The following is a 25,183-nucleotide window of genomic DNA, read 5'->3' as shown; positions in this document are numbered from 1 at the left end:
TTGTATTCTACTTGTACTGATGTTTAGAATGCCATTTCTTCTTCTTTTTTGATTAGTGTTTGCTTGAGGCCAGAATTCTGAAAACAAGGTGTTGGCAGAGCCATGCTCCCTCTGAAGGCTCTGGGGAGAGGCCTTCATCACCTTGTAACTTCTGGTGGCTCCAGATAGTCCTTGGCTTGTGGTTGCTTAACTTCAGTTTCTGCCTCTCTGTCTACACATGGCCTTCTCTTCCGTGTCTTCTCCTTCTTTTCTAAGGACACCTGTCACTGGATTTAGGGACCACCTGGATAACGAATGATGATATACCCTCTTGAGATCCTTAATCACATCTGCCAATTGCTTTTTCCAAATAAGGCAGACATGGCTGCCAGGAGTCATCGGAGCACATCCTTAGAAATTTTGATCTAGGAACAAGAGAATACTCTATCTTTATATCCTGTCAAAACCTTGATTTCAGAATTCTGGCCTCAAGAACCATGAGAGAATAAATTTGTGTTGTTTTAAGCTTTCTTGTTTATAGTCCTTTGTTATGCAGACTTAGGACGCTAATCAAGCAGGTAAAACTGATTTGTGTTGTAAATTAGAAAGGAAAAGACTCTACTATCAATGGATATCACAGTTAAAAATACACGTTTTGTATATCACAGATAGCCTGAGAATTGTCTCCAGATACAAGAAAGACACCACCCTTTTCTCTTGCAGATCAGAGTGGGACACAGAAGAATGGCAGAGAGATGACTGCAGAATCTGAATAGAAGTGGGACAAAACCCACATTCTTTGGCCTCCCTGACTGAAGGTGCCAGCAGTTCCTTAGCAATAAAGCACCAGAAGCTGTTATCAGAACCATACTGCATAACATTTGTTGTTTGACATACATATATTTGGGTTTAAGTTAAGCAGCAATAAGTTAAAACCTACAACTGAATATTTAACTTTAATACATTATTTTGTTTTATTGATAAAGCCCCAAATTAAAAGAATCACTTCCTATCTTATTGTTGATAGATGCCTGAACTAGGAGGCCATAGTCGAGAATGATTATCAAAAATCGTGTCGCCAAGGGAGTAGATAGGTGCCTAAAACAAATTTTAGTTTTAGTTTTAGGAACAACAAGTAGAGCTGTTCCAGTTTGAGAAAACTATTCATTGTTACCATGCGAGCAGCCTCTCAAAGATGCCACTGCTATACTTTACATAAAACAATCACTTTTGTTAAATTTATAAAATAGTTCTGCCTCTAATACCTATATACCTTTACATGGAAAAAATATGTAAAGATTTCCCTTTTCTTTTTTCATGGCTATAATATACTGCCTAAGTAGCCCTGGCATTTCAGGGGTCAAGTAAAGCTGGGTGGAAGTGAAGTGTGTTGAAAATGTTTATAAACTTGAAGATCCCTGTTATTTTCTTGGAGTTTAAAAGTGCCAGTTACCACTCTGGATATGTGCACTTTCAGTGATGCGACCGCTGTAAGTGAGCAGTAACTAAAGACGTGTACCTCTTCCTCGTCCTCTTCTTCCTCTTCTAGCTCCTCATCAGCGTCAGCCTCGGCCTGATAATCTTCTGTTTCTTCATCATAATCTTCCATAGTTAACTCCCAGCCAGCATACTGAAAAGGTTCTATTAAAAAAAAAATTGAGGAAGATTTTTTTTTTTAGGATAAAAGCGTATTAGCATATTACAGAAGTCAAAGATTAGGAAAATCAATTGTAATGACTGATCTCTTAGCTTAAATGTATATACAAATAGGCCTTTACAAACTCTTTAAGTGACAGCTGGCCACTTTGGCCAGCACTGTTAGTGCCTTGCAGCTATTCTGAGCTATGAGAGATTGCGCTATGAGTTGTTAAATATTTTAAATATTCACCTTGGTATATTGAATGTTTTTCTTCATAAACCATCAAGAAAAGCTTTAAACTTTCACAAGATTTTTAATAATATTACCTGCTCATGACAATAAATCTTATGCTTACAGACTGTCCTTACTTTCCATAGTCTCAACCACTTTTTGAAGTAGTTCCTCTGGAGTTTTGTCAGCAATCTCCAAGTGTAAAATTTGAGCAGAAGAGTCATTGATTGTTGTTTCCAGCAGTTTCCAGGCAAAGGTGAAAAATGTGATCTTCTCTTTAATTGGCTCCATTTCAGGAACATCAGGATAAGCATCTTCTGGAAACTCAGGTAGTACAACTTTTCAATAATGGTTAAAGGAAAGATAAAAGGGCCTTCAAATATTATATCTTTAGTCATATTGACAAAATAATTTATAATACTTTTAAAACATTTAAAAGAAATAAACTTAGTGTTCTAAGTAATAATATACATTCATTAATTCATATTTTAACTCTTCTTTTTTCCTTGTATTGGCTATAGATGAATTATTACTCATAAATAAAACCTAAATCCTTTGGATAATTAATATGAATTTCACATAGCAACTTTAACTGTTGATAAAATGTATAAAATAAAATTTGATGGAAAAACAGCATTGTAAGTTGGCTAGATACATTTTTAATATAATAAGCTAAATAACACATATCAACTGGCATACAATATAGTAAGAAATAAGTAATAAGTTGGTACTATGCCTACAATTGTATGAGAATATGAAGAGCACTTTTATGCACTTATTGCTTTTATTTTATAATCTAACCTGTTTCAAATAATTCTTGAGTTGCCAGGTCCTCTTTGGATCCTTTTGGAATTTCTGTTCCAACTGTAATATCCTCAGCAGGTTCAGATACTTAAAAAAACAACAACAACAACTAATAATTAGTGTTTGAATTTTAAAACATTGTTCCTTTATGATAGTTTTGGCACAAAGAAAATTTCAAAATGATTTAAACTGTATAGACTATGTCTAGTTGAAAATACAGTTCTTGTTAGGTAAAGTATTGAAACTGAGTCCCCCTAAAGCAGAGTTCTCCTGCTGAGTTTATTGACCTTCTCTACCCAAAACTTCATCCCCTTCCTTATTCTCTCTGACCTCAATTCTGTGCTTTCTGAATACTAATCAATCAGAGTCAGAGGGCTAAAATTGCTGTTGTTGATAACATCATTATACAAATTCAGGTTGTTTCTCCAGGGCAAGAAAAGCTCACAGACTCCTAGCTCATGGACCACCAGACTAGAGACTTGTAAGCAGTAGGCACCCTGCCTCCCAAAACCATGATTAAGAAATGTTACAAGATGATGACTAACTCCAGTTTCTTTGTTCTTCCCCTTAAAAAATCCCTAACTCAAAAACCAAGTTAGAGTGGACCCGAGGCTTGTCTCCTACTGCCTTGCTTGGCACCCTGCAATAAACTCTTACTTTGCTGCAAACACCCACTGTCAGAGTTCGGCTTTCTGCACTGTGGGCATAGAAGCCCATTGCTTGGCTTCAGCATGGCATAAAAATACCTAATAGTGTAAGGCAGAAAATGAAGAATATTCTTAAATATACAAAAGGACATTGACCAGAATAATAATTGGTACATAAGATTTTAACTGATAATTAATGTTAAATATTATTAAAACTTCTGTCCACATGGCATCAGACTAGGACTGCCTGACAGTTCTTTTAACTTCTTATTGAGATACCTGTGAAGATATATCATAAGGTGTCAACGAAGGCGATGATACACCAAAGTCCCAGCTGTGGGTGCAGACATGGTGAAACTGAGGCGAATCTCAACTAACATCACTGTTGATGATATAGATCAAAAGCTGTCTTCCTGGATGATTTAAGACATGCTCCACATATAGATCTAGCATAGACAGTGTCAGGGAAGGAAGGACTAATTATCTATCTTCTTACCCCATAGTCTCTCCTAGTTCTGAGACACAACTTTTGTGTAGACCAAACATATATATACATATTTAATGTATATAAATGTAGCCATTCTGCCATTCTGAAACACTGTGGAAACTGTCCTCTAAGTTAGTTAAAGTAAGAGTTGGGTCCTCTTTCTACAGAATCTTTAACGTCTAATACTCAAGAAAGCAAGAAGCAGAAGGGGATAAGCCTAGGGCTGACCCGGTGGCAGCATGTTTAATTATAATTATAAGGTGCTCAATTACCTAAAGAAAAGCATAAACCACAAGAAAGACAAGAGCACCAAGAATATACAGAAAATTCTAAACTGTCTCAGCTTCTCTGGCTTAATCAGAGAACACAATAGTTGGGGATGAAGAAGATCCAGCCTCATTCCAGAAGAGCCATATAAGATAGCACTAAATATCGTAAGTTGAACCAGGTTGATGCACATTAGCTTGAACTTCAGGTCTATATCTGAGAGTGCCTGGCAAGAAGTTTGAGTGAAAGGGGTGTATGTGTGTAGAGTGTGTGTTGGGGGAGAAGGATGGTTCTTATAAACACTCTATTTACCCTTCCTGTTGGTTACCCTACTCCACCTGCTCCATTCAGGGAGAAGTCAACAACAAAACAACAACATCAACAACAACAACAAGGTCTATTATTGTTAAATTTGGTGTTTCTTCTAAACCACCCCCATGGTCTCTACCTTGCTCATTCATTCAACAAACATATATTGAACACCTACTATATCCAAGGCACTGCTTTAGTGCCTTCATAGATTTTCTTCACAGCACTTAACACAATTTGAAATTATCCAATTTATTTGTTTATCCTTGTTTCTCACCCGATAGGATGACAGATCCTTGAGGGTAGGGACCTTAACTGTCTTGATCACTGCTGAGTCCCTATTATGTAGGGCAAGTGCCTGTTGCTTTGCTTGGCACTTAGAAGAAATTCAATAAAGATTCATTGAAGGAATGGATGAATTTCCCAATCCCTTTTAATAGCTGACTATTGTCCATGAAGTGCCTGGAATGAAGCACTGTGATTTTAGCCAGTGGTTACTCTAAGTTCATGTTTTTACAAGTTCCATGTAAATTGGCTTATACCTAACCAGTATATAAAGAGAAAAAAATTGGGAATGAGCTAAGTGATTAACCAGCCTCCAAATACATAGGTTATTGCCCTTTAAAATATCAATTCTAAGCAATACACATCATTCCATTCTAAGAAGGCTAGAGTGACAACAGGATTGAAATGAGACTTTAGTCATCTCACTTGACAGAGATAATGATTACCTTGTGGACCAAGGTAGAAGTCAAACTCCAAAGGAAAAAATGTGTTCCTCAGCATGAGATATAAAAAATCTGCTTTAACTCACTCTCCAGTCCTGAGAGCGACTTTTGTTGCTCACAGACGCCTTCCTGCCCTGCCAACCCACCAAACTGGACCTCTGAGAAAGGCTGGCTTCATAGGTGTACAACCTGTGCTGTTGCCCTGGATCTCTCACTCAGAATGGCCTCGTATTTAGTTAATGCTCTTTGATTGTCATTTTGAAATTTTAAATAATTTTACCTTTGGATTGAGTTTTGTAAGCAAAATTCAGAGGGACTCCAAAGGGATAATAGAGCACATGTGTGAGCAGAGAGATGCCTTATCTGTGTCTGCCATTATTTGCCATCTCATTCTCATGAGTGTTTCTGACTCCCCAACAGGAGCATGGAACTCCAGGGGACCCACAGTATGTGGGAGTAAGTGTGACTGAGTGGTTGGGGAGGGAAGGATGCTGACAGACCTGAGAGACCATGGTTTCCCTTTGAACCAGAACTTGTTCCAGATGCATAATGAAGGTGATGGCAATCAAACAGACGTGAATGACCAAGGAATCTCATCACACCCTTTCTTACTCATGTTACTTTCTTGTATTAGCTAAACACTTAGACTGAAAGTGATGACGTAGAAAGAAAGGAAAAGAGGGCAGCCCAGAGATCCTTTTCCTTTCAGTCTTTCCTAAATCATTAGGAAGCTAACAGTAGAGTGCTGGCAGAAAACATGTATATTAAGAAGTGAAATAAGAAGTTGAGTTAGCTTTGTGCCTGAGACTGACTTAGTTTTCTGATAAGAATGAAATACATATGCATGTACAAGCTGCAAAATACAAATTGTGCAGCTTCAGTGATTCTGCACATGAATTACGTGCTCTTATGTCTGCATTTAACAGTGGCATTGCATAACATAAAGATGAACAGCAAAATTCATGCTAAGAACCTAAAATTTCAATTGTTTTTCGCTTAGAATGACCTTAAATAGAAAATAAAAAGTACTATGACATGTTAAGAGAGAGACCATGGAAGAAAAGAAAGAGCTTTGTATTTTCAGGCCTTTAATGGCTCTTTTTTCCCTGCTTTTTGAACACTGTGCCCCACAAATCACACAGCAGGCCCTGCTCCCGAGCAGCAGCACCAGGGCAGAGCAGACTCGGCTTTCCTACCGCACTTCAAGCTACGTGATCTGGACTAACGGGCTGCGCTCTGGGGCACATCTCTCTATTCTTAAGCCTGCTTCCATTTTATTAACATTAGACACATACACACAAACATGCACACACAAGCATGCCAATGGACAGGAGCGGAATTAAGGACATGAGCCTCAGTGAAGTCTAACCTGATTCGTGTTCAGTTCCAGGGAGCTCGAACACATCAGGTTCCTCAGGTAAGGACCCCCCGGTCTCCTTGGCTACCTCACCGGCCACAGACCCTTCATGAAGTTCAGACTCCTCACCTTCAATCTCCTCTTCAGCTTCGGCTTCGGTTTCTTCCGTTTTTAGAAAAAATGAGAAGAAATAAATTACTTAGTTTAGGTCAACAAATATTTAACTGGGAATGGCCCCTGCTCTCCTTGAGCATGGGGTTTAACATGGGAGACAGATACACACACTCTCTCTCTTATCTATTAAAACGTAGTGGGAAAGGATTATAGTCATATGCTCAGAGTGCTATGGGAACACCAGCCCAAGGATTCATTCCAAGAAGAAATGCAGAGAGAAGTCCCAATACAAAATTAAATGACACATTATGAATCACATCAATTTTGTGTTTGCCTTTTGCTTTTGCATTCATTGTTTCCAACAGCCTTTGATTTTCTTCCTTCAGTCTCTGTTCTTCTGCAGCTTTTCTGAAATGAAAACGTCCAAAATTTAATTATCTTTGGGAATTCAGATACCTCACAATATTATAGAATGTAAGGTCTATAATGGTAAAAATAAAGAGTAAATTGTTTATAATATTCACTGTACTTTTTACTTTACAACGTAAATGTTTAATTTAGTATATTGAAGCCAGTTAATTTTCAGGGTTTTTAAAAATTTGTTTGTTTCATGCCTTTTTTGGTAAGAAAAGTTGAAATGTTCTTTGAAGAATTTTGGCTATTAACTAGGAAACCTAGAAAAATGAGTAGCAGATTGTCTAACTCCAAGTTGAGAAGGTGAATGGGAGAATTTGTACCATTTTCCCTCTGATTAAATGAGAAATGTTCACAATATAGTGTTAAGTGAAAAAAAGTATAATATAAAACTATGTCTAATACAATTTTAATTTTGTATTTAAAATGTATATAGATGATCATTAAAGGACTAGAAGAAAATGAATCAAACTGTTAATAGTAATTATCCCTGAATGGTGGCATTCTGAGAGTTTTTAAATTTATTTCACATTTTTCACTTTAAAAAAATTTTTATATGAATACACAGAAAATCTGTAAATTTATCTTTGTAATCAGAAAAATCATTTTCTGATTTTTTTTAACATAGTAATGATGAAATTTAAAGAGACTTGGGACATGGAAATTAAAGTATCTGGAGGAAATCTGTTTTTTTTTTTAATTGAAGTATAGTTGATTTACAATGTTGTAATGTACATTAATTTCTGATGTACAGCATAGTGATTCATTTACACATATATATTCCTTTTCATATTCTTTATTATAGGCCACTACAAGGTATTGAATATAGTTCCCTGTGCTATATACAGTAGGACCTTGTTGTTTATCTACTTTATATATAGTAGTTAGTATCTACAAATCCCAAACACCCAATTATTCTCTCCCCAACCATTTTCCCAGCTGTAACCATGTTTGTTTTCTATGTCTATGAGTCTTGCCTCTGTTTTGTAAGTACATTTGTGTCTTTTTTTTTTTTTTTCAGATTCTACTTGTAAGTGGTATCATATGGTATTTTTCTTTCTTTCTGGCTTACTTCATTTAGTATGACGATCTCCAGGTCCATCCATGTTGCTGCAAATGGCATTATTTTATTCTTTTTTTAATGGCTGAGTAGCATTCCATTGTATATATATACCACAACTTCTTTATCCAGTTATCTGTTCATGGACATTTAGGTTGCTCCCATATTTTAGCTATTATAAATAGTGCTGCTGTGAACATTGGGTGTGTGTATCTTTTTGAATTAGGGTTTCTTCCAGATATATGCCCAGGAGTGGGGTTGTTGGATCATAGGGTGAGCCCATTTTTAGTTTTTTAAAAAATTTCCATACTGTTTCCATAATGGCTGCACCAAACTATATTCTTACCAACAACGTAGGAGGGTTCCCTTTTCTCCACACCCTCTCCAGCATTTGTTATTTGTGGATTTTTTTAATGATGGCCATTCTCACTTGTGTGAGGTGATACCTCATTGTACTTTTGATCTGCATTTCTCTGATAATTAGCAATATTGAACATTTTTTCATATGCCTATTGGTCATTTGTATATCTTTGGAGAAATGTTTGTTTAGGTCTTCTGCCCATTTTTGGATTGGGTTTTTTTTTTATTATTATTAAGTTGTATGAGCTGTTTGTATATTCTAAAAATTAAGCCTTTGTCAGTTGCATCATTTGCAAATATTTTCTCTGTAGGTTGTCTTTTCATTTTCTTTATGGTTTCCTTTGCTGTGCAAAAACTTATAAATGTAATTAGGTCCCATTTGTGTATTTTTGCTTTTATTTCTACTGCCTAGGTAGACTGCCCCAGGAGAAAATTGCTATGATTTATATCAGAGAATGTTTTGCCTTTGTTCTCTTCTAGGAGGTAATAGTGTTTTGTCTTATGTTTAAGTCTTTAAGCCATTTTGAGTTTATTTTTGTGTAAGGTTTGAGAGAGTGTTCTAACTTCACTGATTTGCATGCAGCTGTCCAGTTTTCCCAACACTGCTTGTCAAAGAGACTGTCTTTTTTCCATTGTATATTCTTGCTGAAGATTAATTTGCTCATAGGTTGTCGAAGATTAATTGATCATAGGTGGGTGGGTTTATTTCTGGGCTCTCTGAGGGAATCTGTTTTTTCATTAGGGTTGAAGCACTAAACCTGCCTTAATGGTGAAGATAAGTATGAGGAAAGTTAGTAATATGATGAAGAAAGACATTATTTATTAAAGATTAAAACGAGTATACCTTTGACCTAGAAATTCTGTATCTAGGAATTTAGCCCTCAGGTATTGGTACACTACTGCACAAAGAAACATGTATGAGAATGTTGACTGCGTCTTTAAAAATAATATCAAAAACTGTATCAAATACTCACCAACAGGGGACCAGTGAAGTAAAGTAGAGCCCATTCATATTAGCAGCCCACCCTGGGGTAGTCTTCTTTAGACTGTTCTATAGGCTGGTCATTGTCTCATAGTCATTGTTCTTTGTGTTCTTTTCCCCTTCCTTTGAAAATCTTTATATATATTCTCTTCAAAGACATTACTACACCTCTCCTCCCCACAGGTGTGTTTCTTAATATGGGGTGTTCTTTCACTGTATTCTAAATTCTGCAATCCAGACTGAAGTCTTGGTGTAATTCAAATTCTCTTTGTTCAAGACCCAGACTCCTGGGTACTGTTTCTGTATTCCTTCCCCACTTGGTTCTGTGTGAATCAGCAGTCTTTCTACTTAGTTCAGGTGGGGCTCTTTTGTGAGATTTTCTTCATCCAAAACCTGGATACTGTGTCCTGCTGCTAAAAATCTGAGACCTGACAATAAGGAGGAAGAAATTTTGCTGCCAGTTTCTAGCCACTTATATACACCACTTGGACAGACCAGTCAAAGACAAATAGTGATAACGGAAATTATCCTGCATTTGCCTGGCACATTTAGAAACTGATGCTGGAAAATCTGGAGAATTCAGCATGTCTGTAGATATTTGGCCAAAGATTTAATTATTTTTTAAAAAATTTTATTTATTCATTTATTGTTTTTGTTTATTTGTTTTGGGGGGAGGTAATTAGGTTTATTTAGTTATTTTAATGCAGGAACTGGGGATTGAACCCAGGACCTTATGTATACTAGGCACACACTCTACCCCTGAGCTATACCCTCCCCCCAAGATATAATTCTTAATCCTGTTAATTTTATCCCTTTTCCAACCAAGTTGCAAGGCCTTTAAATGTGTCTCTGACCATCTTTTTCTTTTACAACTGTTTTAAATTTCATTTTCTGCAACGTATAAAAAAATGGTTATGTTTTGAAATATTCATGAAGAATTTTTACAAAGAACATAAGAACTGTAGAAAAGCCTGCTTCAAGGGCAATTCTCTGCCATTAAGAAGTTTATAAAGATGTAAAAATTTAGACTCAAAAGAAATAAAAACTGATTATAGAGACAGCTCAGAAAATTCCACATGGTAAGAAGAAGGTGAAAATTAAGAGTTAGGAGAAAGTGGAGATCTCTTTTTCCTTTAAAAACATCTTAGGTTATATTTATTTTAACTTATAATCTACTTAAAATGTAGCAAACCTCCAGTTTACAAATTGAAATCACATGAGCTTTGTTCTACTCTTATGTCAATACCCTCGTATGTTCTCAAATACGTGACTCTCACACGCGAGAAAAAAATTAGGTAATCCCATAAATCTTAGTAGATTGTAGCTCCAACTTAAGAGCTAAAAGTAAATGTAATTAAGTTTGCAATTATTGTCTTAACAAATACTTTTAGTCAATGTTATAAACAATAGTTTTATTAACTAATCTAACTAAATTATACTTCATATATGTTTGTGTTAAGTTCATAAAGGAATGGCCAACTTAGGTGAACAATGAACACTGAAAAAAAATACTCTGATGCACACTTACCAGTTATATATCCCCCATCCCTTACCCCACAACAATTACCCAAGCTCCATAATTTTGAGGGTTTAAAGAGTTCTCCTAAATGCCAGCTCAAACTGCTAGTATCTGAAGGGGAAAAGGAAATAGCATTTGAGAGAGCTCCTATAGGTGTCATCATCAATAGTGGGAAGTTTAATAGGTTAATATAAAGAAATATAGTTTTTGAATGTCTCAGCCTTTATCACTTGGAGAATTAGGAATCTCAGTGGATAAATTAAATAATTTTTGCTATCTAAAGAGCATGTTTCAGCAAGGAAGAACAATTAGCAAATTAAGCCACTCCCCTTTTTTATACTTTATTTTCTAATCTGAAGAACTTGATAGTTAATTAAAGTTTAGTCTTGACGCCAGCCTTGAACATATGGATATGTGTTTACATTTTGAAAAGTTCTTCATTGCACCCAGATTAGAGAATAAATTCTTGATGTTGAACCTGTAAGTTATAAATAGCTAGTCTTGTTCTTTTCTTATGTAGAACTTAGTCTTTGGATTTTAGTCATATCACACAAGTGTATTTTCACTTTTTATCATATTATTTCTTTAATTTGTGGAATCTAGTTAGCAAAATTATTTAAGTCATAGTTAAATATGGTAGAAAAAAACATATCTTCCCTGTGCTCATTTTTTTACAGTATCTTTTGAAAGTAGACGTTTGCTTTAGACTGTTTGATTTGGGCTGTGAAAACATCCACAACTCTGTACTTTAGAGATTTTGGAAGTATTTGTGAAATTACTGTTTTTCTTAGAATTAGAATTGGATCTAGTTAGTAGACCACCATTTTTATATTAAAGATATTTCATAAATATGAATGATAAGTAGATATTTAACAACTGTAAGACATTTATTAACTTATTTTATTGTGCCAGGTAGATTTTACCTTTCTGATTCTTCCTCTTTTTTTTTCTTTAGTAGTTCACCTAATAATCTTCCTAAAATCTTTGAGTCAATTTCTGGTTTATTCTCTAAATACAGTCTATTAAGCAAATATTTTCCTGAAATACAGATAAAGAGAGTAATATTAATTCTAAAGCTCTATAAAGTATAGTAAGATATATTTTAGAAATTAACAATAAAAAATTATTTCTGCCTATATCCAAATATATTTTCCTTTAAGTATTTATGTAATTAGAGCCCAGACTCTTTAAGAAACCAACTTAAATCCTTTTTAAAAGGTATATATTGACATGGCAAAAATAACTAAAATATAAAAAGAGGTAGTATAATAGATTCTCACTCTGGAAGCTCTTTTCAAATATATTTTTTCTTAAGAGGCAAAATGACAGAATATTCTTGGCCCCTCTCATCAGAGATTAGTTGACCATATATGTGTGGGTTTTTTTCTGGGCTCTCTGTTCTGTTCCATTGGTCTATGTGTCTGCTTTTATGGCAGTACCATCCTGTTTTGATTACTATAGCTGTATACAAAGTGACAGAATAATTAAAATTTAGTTTTGCTATATTTATATAGTTAGTATTTCCCATTTGAGGTAAATAAGGACTACTAGATAGTTTTGCCCTCAGCCTTATTTACATATTTTTAATTTAGAAGTTTTAGTGCTGACTGGGATGAGGGAAGTTAAATTCTCAGTTCCAAGAAATAATTATAAGGGCCTGCTGAAACATCCAGTGATCCAGCACACCATCCATGGCTGCCTACTCAGGTGGCCTCATTTTGTGTACCTCTAGGTCATGAAGGGACTGCTGGGGTGGTATTTGTACCTAGGGAAGGTGGAGAGTTTTCCATTTTCCATTTTAACTAACAATATTATCAGCAATAAAAATTTCACTTTAAAGTGACATGATAAATATTTACCAACCATTGTTTTCTGTGTCTGATAAACAGATGACTAAATCAGGTAGAATTCCTTTGTCAGCTAAGACCATCCACAGTTCTCTCACAATAGGGCAGTTGTCCAGTATCCATCCTCCATATTTTGGGGCACCATGAAACCTATTCTTGTTTTCTTCAACTACCTGTGAAAATGACACATTGATGTTACTATCATAACTACACAAGTCAAGGATACTATCTCATTTTTTTTAATTGAAGTATAGTCAGTTTACAATGTTGTGTCAATTTCTGGTGTACAGCACAATGTCCCAGTCATCCATATACGTACATAGATTTGTTTTCATATTCTTTTTCATTAAAGGTTATTACAAGATATTGAATATAGTTCCCTGTGCTACACAGAAGAAATTTGTTTTTTTAATCTATTTTTTTTAAATATGTAGATAATATTTACAAATCTCAAGCTCCCAAATTTATGCCTTCCCACCCTCTTCCCTTTGGTAATCATAAGATTGTTTACTATGACGGATGCTATCTTGACATACCACTTTTGTGGGCCTTAATGAAGGTTTGGGTTTTTCTGACTTTCAGAATAAAAAAAAAAAAAAGAGCCACTTTGTTTTAAAAGAGAGATTTAAATTTAAAGCAATAAAGCTGTAACTTACAAAAATTAAGAACAGGGAAGCAAAAGCCTTTATTAAATAAATGTAACACTACATGTTGCCATGTGTTATTCAGTATTACAAAATCCAGATCCTGATTTAGAAAGCCTAGGATAGGGCCCAAGAGTCTGTATTTCTAACACACTCCCGGGTGACAGTGGTCCCTGGTCCACTCTTTAAGTAGTAAGGTCCTAGCCCAGTTTGCCTTTTTTTAGTGATAATGATCTTCACTTCCCTTTTGCTTTTCAGAGCTAAGAGGTACTTAGATGGTTACTTACAGCTGTAGGAAGGAACTGGTTCAAAACAAATCTTGTAGGTGCTTAGAGAGTTCTGTCAAACTTTCCCCTACCCGCCATGCAATAACAATAGCTTCAATACAAGTATGGAGATTAGTGATGTGGATCTGTGAGTGCACCAATTGTGAAGGTTTTAAACAAGTTTCTGCGCCATCAGGTTATCACAGAGTGTTAGAAGTCAAAGGGAAAGAAATTTCGAGAGGAGTGGTGTAAGCCTCTGGCCTATGCAGAATTTAAGATTATCTGCTTTTTGAATTTCCATCTGAATTAAGAGCCTTTTGAAAAATAGAATTTTAAAAACTTTGAATGTTTAACATAAGAGAATTAGGGTGGGAAAAAAGCCATGAGGGAGAAGTATAAGTGAAAAAAGTTAGACAAGTTAGACAGGGAAAGACAAATACTATATGATCTCATTTATTTGTGGAATCCAGAAAAACCAACTCATAGAAACAGAAAACGGATTGGTAGTTGCCACAGGCAGGGGTGGAGGTGGGAGGAAACTAGTGAAGTGGTTAGTCAATACAAACATCCAGTTACAAGATAATTAAGTGCCAGGGATGTAATGTACAGCATGGTAACTATAGTTGTTAATACTGTATTGTATATTTGAAAGTTGCTAAGAAAAGCTCTCACCATACACATACACACTGTAACTTATTGTAATAATCATTTCACAATGTTTACATATATCAAATTATTATGTTGCACACTAAACTAATACGATGTTTTATGTCAACCATATATCAATGAAACTGGAAAAATGAAATACAAGTGGTTAATAAAATTTTACTGTCCAAGTTTCAAAGATACGAAAATCAAAAAAATCAGTATATAATTTATAGTCTCCCCATCTCATCTGATTTTTTTTCTGAAAAATAATTTAATGGCTTCATAGTATTTATCAAATGAATAAATCAATTTATTTAATCATCCTCTTACTGTTAAACATTTATACCATTTATAATTTTATTATAACATTGTGCTGATGTGGTGAACATCTGCATATATAAATCTTGTCCAAGTAAATATTTCTTTAGGTTAGATTCCCAGAAGTGTTTTTAGGTCAAAGAGAATAAAGGAATGAACATTTTAAAGGCTTTTTATACACGTTGTCATGTTCCTTCCATAATATCGCTAACAATTTTCACTCTTATGTGACTGTACCATTATAGTCTCACTAGTATGACTGTTATAAGTTTCAAAAAATCTGTCAGTTTGACAGATGAGAAACGCTCTCATTTTTTTCATATTTTTATTGACATTTGAACTTAAAATTTTCCATTAACCTTTTATATTTCTTTTTGATGAAATAATCTATTTACATCTTCCCCTGTTTTCATATTGGAGTATTAGATTTTCCTGATTTATAATAAATCTTTATAATAAGGGATTCATATGTCATAGTTATTATAAATACTTTCCTCAGTTTGACCTTTGCCTTAAAATTTTGATTTTCATGATTTTTTTTAAAAAGAGAATCATTGCTAAGTAGCCTCTCAATTGAGATTTTGCTGTAAGAGTTCTTCTATTGCATTTGTGCCTAGAGTACTTGACCATTCCAAAATCATTTCAGTATCACTACACTTTCTTCTAGTTTAAAAAAAATGCCATTTTTACATTTAACTATTCATATGGAATTTATTTTTATTTTGATACAAGGTGAGAATCTAAATTGTTTTCTTCCCACTAGTTAATTTTACCAACACTATTAAATAGTTCTTCCTTTCCTTTTGGATAATGATATAAACTTTAGCACAAACTCAATTTTTATCTATACCAAGGCCTGTTTCTGTGCCTTCTCCGTGGTTGTGTTAGTTCTTGTATGATTATCAGGCTTACATCCCACTGCAGCATCACAACACATTTTACTAGCTGGTACAGCAAGTCTCTATTTTACTTTGCCAAACTATTCTCACCAAGTCGCAACCATTGGTTCTTTGAGTCATTTTGTCAGTTTTCCAAATACATTGATATTTTTATTACAGTTGCATCAAATCTGAACATTGAGAAAGATACCTTAATAAGACTTTGGCTTTATATAAGAAATTAGTAACTACCTACTTTTAAAAAACAATTTCCTATTCATAGAGATCATGGAAACTGATGACAAGTAGAGCAAGTTCCCACACAGGTCTCTGTTCTCTTGAAAAAGACAATCTAATATGAGCTTTGGTGTTTAAATCTCATGTGATTTAAACTCCTCTACGATCCCAGAGTCACAGTTTACCATATAACGACACTACATATATTCCCGTATCAAGAGTGTTTTAGTAGTACTCCCTGTAAGTTTGTATCCTCCAGAATAAACTCTGAAAAGAATGGAGAAAATTCTCAATGAAGGGCAAGGATGGGATATTCACAGACAGTGAGGATGCTAAAGACATCCCTCACTTGGATGTCTCCTCCTCTGGGGTGCTCCGTCTCACCTCCCAGGTAGAGATGATAGCCTTGACCTTTGTGAAATTCCTATACCTTGCATATATCTAGTTACCACATATGACATGATAGACAGATAACTCAGTTATTGGATTATACACTAGCTTCTCCTGCATGCCTGATAGCTCCTTAAAGGAAAGAGCTGTGTTTAATTCATCTTCCTATCCCCCAGCTCTAGCACAGTACAGAGCAAACAGTAGGTGCTCAGAATGTTTCTGAAGGAATAAATTGATGACAGAACAACATGAAGAGTTGCAGAAGTTGAAAGACCTCTACGGGAAAGTCAGAGAGGGATAGAAACTTGCCTTGGGTACAGCCTGGGGTTTGAGAATTTTACCCAATGTGTTACAGAGTGATTCTATACTCTCAGGTAATATCTTTTTTTCTTCTCATAATTTTAAATTATTATCATTCTCAAATTACAGAGAAATACAGAAGTTGATTGAGAGACCAAACTGATTTGTTCTCTTTGACTTTTGCTCTGAATGCTTACCCAGGATCTCTGTACAAAACAGACCATATGGTCTTTACAAGTTTTCTGATTTGCTAATGGTAGGATATAGTACCTAAAGCTTTATTTTCCCCTTAGACTGGAAAATCAGTCGTGTGCCCAACCATCTCCACTATGAATACATGTTCAAGGTGGTTGGATGAAATTAGTTAGCTATGGAGCAGTATTTGTCTTGCTTTACAACTAATTAGCTCATAGATGAAAAATCTAATTTTGGTACCTGCTTTATGTGCACCATCTTTTAACCAATTGGACTGAATTAAACACAATAAAAGTTAATGAAGAATAAATGTCAAAGCTATGAAATTCTATTGCACAATTGTTGATATCTTGAAAATTTATATGCAGTTGTTCACTGGGGCACAATACACATTACAATGCTGATGGTGAAATGTACATGGATTTGAAGGCTACAGATTTCAACTCTGTCATATGGGATTCTAAAATAATTGTACATATACTGGGTTAACATTTTCTCAGATCCTGTGAAATCAATGATTAAAAACAAAGAGCCTGGATTTCTTACCTCTTGGAGGACTTCCTCTAAGATTTCAGCATGTTTTTCATATGGCTGTTGTAAATACATATCCTTTGCCACTTTTACAGTCTCCTTTATTATGGAAAGAACTTCTGGATGATCTGCAGTTACCTCTTCTATTGTGTATTCTATTACACATAAAGTAAAATAAACCAGTAAACTATGCCATTAGTAATTTTAGTAAACAATGTTATTCTCAGTAGAATATGATTGTAAACACCTGACCCCAGGAAGTACTATCTTCATGTTATTATACACATGCCAGAAAAAGGGAGAAATACTAGGGAGGAAATCAGTCAGGGATCACAAAATATCAGAGTAGTGGCTTAAAGCCAGTGAATCAGAATGAAAGTGAATGAGGCAAGAAGAAAGTCATGTCAAGCAGGAGTCAAAACCCAGGGAGCTAGGGAGAAGAGGTAGGGCCAGAGGCTTCCAGGGGTCAAGCTCAAACACAAGCAGCTAGGGATTGAGTCAGAACACAAAACGAATACTTCTAAATACACGCATGAGACTACATGGTACAGTAAGAGGACAGGAGATAGGCAAGTTGGAGGGGATGGAAGAAATGGTGGCACAGGCTGGTTTTTCAAGTGTTACCCTTGATTCTTGCCTCATTATGTGCTGAATGTTTCCTTACATGGCTGAGCTGCCTTACAGGTTGCATCATGAAGTAAATGTTCATCTACTCCTCTAAGGGCTGTGACAGGAGACTGACAGCTCCACCTGACTCCACTACCTCTGCCTTTCCAGTAGTGCTTCCTGAGCTGCTCCAAGGCTCCATCCATCAGGGTCTCTTGCCAGAACCATTTGATCCTCACTCAGAAAAACCCCAAATGACCTCTGAAGAGCAGCTGCCTGCTGTCCTCCCTGTCATGAAGTAAGAAGTCTGTTCTCAGGGATAGAGAGAGCCAGCAGCTCCTGGATAGCCAGAGTGGAAGACACAAGAACCCAAGATATTCCTGTAGTCTGGGAAAGGGGACATAATGTGGCAGAAACAGCCAGGCAAATATACTGACTGTGCTAGAAGCTGCTAGCTGTCTACCTAATATCCAGTCTCCTCTTCCTTACTAACTGAACCCTGATTTTGTTAGGGTCAGCAATGTGCCCAGCTAAAAACACTACAGCTCCCAACTTCTCTTATAGTTTGGATGGCCGAGACAAGCAGATTTTTTCTTTATGAGTCATCTTGTTTTCTCTTTAAAGAGGAATAACTCAGCTGGGTGGCGTGCCAGAGGGTTTTGTCCCTTGCCTTTTCTCTCTTCTTGTTAGGCACACTGATATGATGGCTGGTGCATCAGCAGCCATCTTGTGAATTATTTTGGTAGCCACATGCCAGGAATGGCAGAATAGAAAGATAGCTCTCCTATCTTCCCAATATTCTTGTTCACCAAAACAATACATCACATATCTTTTTTCTGTGCTCCTGAATGTCCAACTGCTGATATAAGAGTAGCCTTTAAGATAAACTGGATATTAAGAATGCTTTTTAAAAAAGAATCACACGTTTCTCCTTCAAAATTCTGAAGGATTTATTTATGATTTTTAGATCCACAATCTAAAAGAACCAAATTACCCAACTATTAATTTACCTTTTTTTGAATCCAGTTTTAGATCTTGGCTAGAGTCTTGAAGACTTCTTTTAAATGTAGACATTTCAAGGGTTTCTTTTTCATCTGTGAATAAAATATTGTTAACACCCAAAGAACAGTATTTAAATTGTAGGTGATTCCCAAGGAAAATTGTGGCATGGGGCCCAGGGACCCAGGACTCATATTCCCAGTTTCTTAAAAAATTAAAAGTAACCATAATAATCAAATAGGCAAACATATCTATCAGCATTAGAAAATAAACATAACAACCTAGCCTATAACAAAACCAAGAGTAATTTCAGTTTCACATAATGCCAGTGGATCTAAATTGGAAAAAAAATCAAATCAAATTTTCCCTTTCTGAGGTAACTAGAGACTAACTTGGCTCCAAGAGGCAAAGGCTGTACTTATCTTAGACACATGGGGAAGAGAGGGTGTCTTTTTACCAGAGCATCCTGGCAGTGTTAGCATCCCTCTAGCAGTGGGTAGAGGCACTGATGACTGCTTCTATCTTAGGTGGCTTCCCTTAAAAAAGAATAGATGGTATGGGGGAGAAGCTCTCCTTGTGTACCTCTTGGTGCTGGGAACTCTGTAGTAGCAGAGATGGGGGTTCCCAGATGCCACCTGACCAAATTTTCAATGTCAAGGTCCTTCTGTGAAGTGTGTGTTTGTGTATGCACATATGCTGGGGGAACAAGAGTACCATTCATAAGTTTCTGACAGTGCCCCAGTTCAATTCCTACTGGCTTGATATAAACACCAGGCAAGCACACATCTGTCAGAATCAGGAAAAGGAACCAAATAAAATCAGCCCTACAGTATATCATACAGTAACTTATAGATCCAATTAAAAACTAAATATGAAAAAAAAAAAGAAAACTGGACCAATAAAAAAGGAATATAAGTATATATTAAATCTCTGGTTGAGAGGGAGACTTTTTTAGCTTGAAAAAAAAAGGGAAAGTAATAATTTGACTACCAAAATGTGAAAAATTCCTCTACTTCAAAAAAAGCAAAGTGATTTAAGAGACAAACAGCCCAATTTGAAAAAAATACATAGAACATTTATATAGAAACCATATAACAGATACAACTTTTAAAAATGGGCAAAAGACAAAAGTGGTCACCTCAGAAGAGAAATATAAATGATTAACACATTAAAATATTAAACTTGAGAAATAGTCAAATAAAAATTAAAATAATATTTAAAAAGAGAAAATACTAAGGAAACTATGACATGTATGTTCCTGAGGGGAACGTAATTTGAAACAATTTTACGCCAAGCAGTTTGACTCTGTCTATAGCTTCATACTCATTAAACTAATAACTCCATTCGCGTGAACATGCAGACCAAATTTTATGTGAAAAATTCATTGGAGCGTTATTTGTAATAGCAAAAAAGTTTTCACTGTAAAGAACTAGTTAAAACTATTACCTATAAACAGAGAAATTGTGCAGTAATTGAAAATGAGGGTTAAGTGTTTTCTAATGAAGTAATATAAATAATATAATTAAATGTAATACTATAAATAAAAAATAAAAATAGTTTATACTGTATACTCTCAATTATGCTAAAATATGAATGGAAAAGTTTTATAAGGGTAAGCAGCACTAATGATAACATTTCACAGCTATAACTCTGGGTTTCTGATGCTCTGATTCCAACATTTTAAGGGAAGCAGAGACCTTTGAAGAAATAATTTATTATTATATGATAATAACTGTGTCATGTTTGGAAACAGAATACATTGGTCGGGGTTCTAATTGTATTAGACTCCTCAGTTTCTATGTTTTCTTCTTCATTGTAATAAATCTATTTCAGTTCTATAGCTGCTCAGTTTAAATCTGTAAGAGAGAAGCTAACTCTTTTTCTCCTTAAGTTTCCTATTTGAAGGGGGAGGGGTGTAATTTTAAGCTTTAATATAAACATGATAAAAAATGAAATAAATAGAAATCCATAAGCATGGCATTAGTAGCTCATTTTGTTACCATCTTTATCATATGACTTCATTCCAGCTCCTTCACTGTCCTCTAAAGAGCTTTTTCTTTGAGATTCATGAGTGAACACTGCAGTGGAAGAATAATATACTTATTAGCTAATCTGTTCACATTAGGAAAAATTTGGCCAATAACATTAGCAACATTTTCTTTACCATCTTCAAGTGATGACTGCAACTCTTCTGTGCTTTTATATATACCAGTTGGGAATACGTATCTCCTCTCAAATTCTCCCTGAGGGTCTTCTGAAGTTGACTGGGCTAAAAGATAGTAATTTGCTGTGTCAACTGGGGGTAGGGAGACAGGCTTGGGTGTGAGACTAACTCAGTCAGTATGGTTTTGATGAATCATTTCATCTCTCTGTCTCAATTTCTACTGGGCAAAATAAAGATCATTAAACCGAAAACACCACTGTAACATTACACGAGATAATCCTGATCTTAGAAAGGGCTTGGTACACACAAGAAGCCAGCTCCATGTTAGCTGCCATCCTCTGTATTATTATATAATTTTCTATGTTAAAAAACCCTCAACATTCTCTACCGACAAAATTTTCTTGAAAATTTATTGGAGTAAAAAAAAAGTATATATATATATGTGTATATATGCATATACATATATATACATACATATATATATATGAGTAAAATTTCCTAGCAAAAAAAAAATTCCAATTTTTTAAAATTTTAAGAATGGTTAACTTTATTGTCAACTTTCGAGTAATTGTGAATTTGAAAAAAAAACAGACATAGGTTTGCAGCGTTATGAGAGATAGCATCTATTTCTGTATTTGGTGAGAGATGGCAATTTGTAGAAAGCTTTAAAATCTATGATTTTATGCCTTAATTTGATGTGAAAGGAAACACAACAGACTCCAAGAAACATTATAGATCACTGATCATCCTCCAGGAGCCCTGCAAGCTTCCTCTCTTGATCCAGGTTTCAGTTAAATGTTCCCTCTTAAGAAAGCTCTTCCCTGGTCATCCAAACACGCCAGTGCCCCTACTCCAATCCCCTCCTGCCCCATTACTGTGTTATATATTTTTTCTGTTTACTTTCCCCCCTCTCTACCCCCTTTAAAATGTACCCACCGTGAGGACAGCAGCTTCATGTGTCTTGCTCACCTCTGTAGCTCTAGTTAACTAGAATAACATCTAACACAAGCAGGGACTCAAGCAATTGCTGAATGACAGGACTTTGAAGTAGGTTGCTGTTGCTGTTTTCTCTATCGTTTCTTCTAAGAAGTTTATAGTGTCTTATGTTTAAGTCTTTAAGCCATTTTGAGTTTACTTTTGTATATGGTTGTGAGGGAGTGTTCTAACTTCATCAATTTACGTGCAGCTGTCCAGCTTTCCCAATACTGCTTGCTGAAGAGACTGTAGCTGAGACTTGAACCTTTATTTCCAAAGTCCCAGTGTTCTTTCTCTTGATCATTCTGCCTCTTCCTGTCTCTCACTCCTTATCACATTATTTTAGAGGAGATACAGAGTTTTGGTTTGAGGGGAGAGGGAGCAGGTTTCTGATTTTCTCCAGGAAAAATGAGAGTTTTCATTTCTTGGCTACTTTTGACATTTACTGATTGGTTTTGGTAGAATTTCTAACTAGAGTTGGCACTCTTGTAACCAGTCACATTAGAATACATGAAAGTCATTTAACCTAAACATTTGTTCTTAATGCAAATCCTCAGTGCAGCACTTCCTACACACTATGTGAGATCTTTCTCACATTCAAAGATCTGGATCCAAAACTTGAGATTAGCTCCAACAATTTTAGACTAGCTGTAACCACCACCGTTTGGATTTCCCAGAAGCTACGGCAGTATGCCATCTTCTACTATAGCCAACACTGCCTCAATTCCAAATATTCTCTTCCTAATAAAATTTTCCTCATTACAGAAGACATAATAGCCAAATTTATTGAGCATTTACTATACATTGAGGCTATGCAATGTAACTGACAATAAATGCTGAAGAGGGTGTAAAGAAAAGGGCACCTTCCTACACTGTTGGTGGGAATGCAGTTTGGTGCAGCCATTATGGAAAACAGAATGGAGATCCCCCAAAAAACTAACAATAGACTTACCATATGATCCAGCAGTCCCACTCTTGGACATACATCCTGAGGGAACTCTAATTCAAAAAGATACATGCACCCCAATGTTCATAGCAGCACTATTTACAATAGCCAAGATATGGAAACAACCTAAACGTCCATTGACAAATAACTGGATGAAGAAGATGTGGTATATTTATACAATGGAATACTACTCAGCCATTAAAAAGAATAAAATAATGCCATTTGTAGCAACATGGATTTCCCTGGAGAATGGCATTCTAAGTGAAGTAAGCCAGAAAGAGAAAGAAAAATACCATGTGATATCACTCATGTGGGGAATTTTTAAAAAAAGAGACATAAATGAACTTATTTACAAAACAGAAACCGATTCACAGACATAGAAAACAAATTTATGGTTACCAGGGGGAAAAGGGACAAGGTGGGAAGGGATAAATTGGGAGTTAGAGATTTTCAGATACTACTATATATAAAATAGATAAACAACAAGCTTCTTCTGTATAGCACATGGAACTATATTCAGTATCTTGTAGTAACCTATAGTGAAAAAGAATATGAAAACAAATACATGTATGTATATATATGATTGAAACATTATGCTGTACATCAGAAAATGATACATTGCAAACTGACTCTACTACAACAACAACAACAAAAAAAAAAAAAAAGAAGAAGAAGAAGAAAAAGTTTCAAGTCTCAGCTATGCTACTAGCTGAATGAGTTTTAGGAAGCCATTTAACCTCCTGTGCCTCAGTTTCCTCACATGTAGTCACAGAATTGTGTTAACTGATCACTAAGTCTTCTTCCAGTTTCACTACTTTATAACTCTTTAAATTTGAAATTTATATTCTCCAAATAGAAATATTTCATTACAATCAAGACTGACACACAAGCCTAAAACAACAACCAGCAGCAGCAGCAGCAATGCAAACTCCATGAGTTGGGTGAAGTGCGGGTGTCATCACAATTGGTGTAAATAAAGGTGTAAATTCTGCTCTGTCTCTGCCCAGCAAGCAGATCTATAAAGGTAATGAAATTCAAATTTGGAAGCTCTTCTGATTCCTCTCCTTAGAAGTCTAGAATTGAAATCTTTTCTCTGTTTATGACTCAGGTTATGTATATTCATTTCTTCAACCATTTACTAAGAGGCTACAATGTGCAAGGTGGCTGGGATACCAAGATAAGCAAATCTCTCAGGTAGCCAGGCTTAATTAATTGTTGACCTAAGCTTAAAATACATATTTTTTAAAAAATGGTTCACCTTGTCTTTTAGCTTGTAGTTCTGTGAGTTTTTCTTTTACAACTTTAATGGCTGCTTCAGTGGCCTCAGCTATAGTATTTCTGGTTAAAATTTCAAGGGCTTCATCAAAACGTGGTTGAACAAGTTTATTGTAGTCAACTACCTGCAAAGAATATTTGAGAAAACCAACATAAGCACAAGTTACTGTGAATATTAAACACATCGTTCATCTACATCTATTTCTATAGCTATCTATCTCAAAAATCTTAATGCTGCTTGAGGTATGTTATTTTCAGAATTCACTGATTTCTGAGTACTTGCTTTCATAGGAATTCAGTCATATTTTTCATGTAGGATTATATATTTATATATGCATAATCATGTAATATATATTCAAGTTACGTATATTTTAAAAATCAACACTATGTATAATCTAAATACAACAAAAGGTACCCATTTTAAATATACAGTTCCATGAGTTTTTACAAATATATACATATAACAACAACCTCAAATCAAGATACAGAACATTTATATCACCCCAAAAAGTTCTCTGATGCTCCTTTAGGCAGTTCCTGGCCCTTGGCAACCACTTTGTTTTCTGTCACTATAGATTAATTTTGCCTTTTCTAGAATTTCATATAAATGGAACCATACAGTATATAATCTTTTCCAAGTGTTTCCCCCTTAGCATAATGCTTTTGAGATTCATCAGTGTAATTGGATGTATCAGTAATCTGTTCCTTTTTATTGTTGAGTTGTATCATCGTATCATTATACCATAGTTTTAAATCCATTCATCATAGACATTTGGGTTGCTTTGTTTTGGCTATTATAAGTAAAGTAGCAATAAACATTTGTAAGTCTCTTCTGTGGACGTATGTTTTCATTTCTGTTGGATAAATACCTAGGAGTAGAATTACTGGGTCATATGATAAATATATGTTTGACTTTGGTGGTAATAAACCACTAAACTGTTTCCAGAGTAGTTGAACTATTTTACATTTCTACCAGCAAAGTATGAAAATTTAGTTACTTCACATCATCACCAACACTTGGTTCTGTGAATATTTTACATTTTAGCCACTCTAGTTGGTGTAATATC

General features: G+C 35.2%; 1 protein-coding gene across 1 annotated transcript in view; it reads right to left on the bottom strand.

The window, feature by feature from the left end:
• The window catches only part of AK9 (adenylate kinase 9), a 97,006-nt gene that overhangs the window by 36,952 nt on the left and 34,871 nt on the right, over window positions 1-25,183 (bottom strand). Inside the window, exons 12-23 of the mRNA XM_064486789.1 lie at window positions 24,100-24,241; window positions 20,921-21,025; window positions 20,757-20,834; window positions 18,768-18,851; window positions 17,167-17,306; window positions 12,761-12,917; window positions 11,821-11,935; window positions 6,897-6,970; window positions 6,461-6,610; window positions 2,651-2,740; window positions 1,987-2,187; window positions 1,499-1,620 (exon numbers count right to left, since the gene is read on the bottom strand). Coding sequence (XP_064342859.1) covers window positions 1,499-1,620; window positions 1,987-2,187; window positions 2,651-2,740; window positions 6,461-6,610; window positions 6,897-6,970; window positions 11,821-11,935; window positions 12,761-12,917; window positions 17,167-17,306; window positions 18,768-18,851; window positions 20,757-20,834; window positions 20,921-21,025; window positions 24,100-24,241 — 1,458 coding nt within the window. The remainder of the gene's footprint in view (window positions 1-1,498; window positions 1,621-1,986; window positions 2,188-2,650; window positions 2,741-6,460; window positions 6,611-6,896; window positions 6,971-11,820; window positions 11,936-12,760; window positions 12,918-17,166; window positions 17,307-18,767; window positions 18,852-20,756; window positions 20,835-20,920; window positions 21,026-24,099; window positions 24,242-25,183) is intronic.

Source organism: Camelus dromedarius, chromosome 6 (assembly GCF_036321535.1).
Source record: "Camelus dromedarius isolate mCamDro1 chromosome 6, mCamDro1.pat, whole genome shotgun sequence".
Lineage (NCBI taxonomy): Eukaryota > Metazoa > Chordata > Mammalia > Artiodactyla > Camelidae > Camelus > Camelus dromedarius.
Note: the sequence above shows the minus strand (reverse complement) of the source record. Positions and strands in the feature narration are given on the sequence as shown.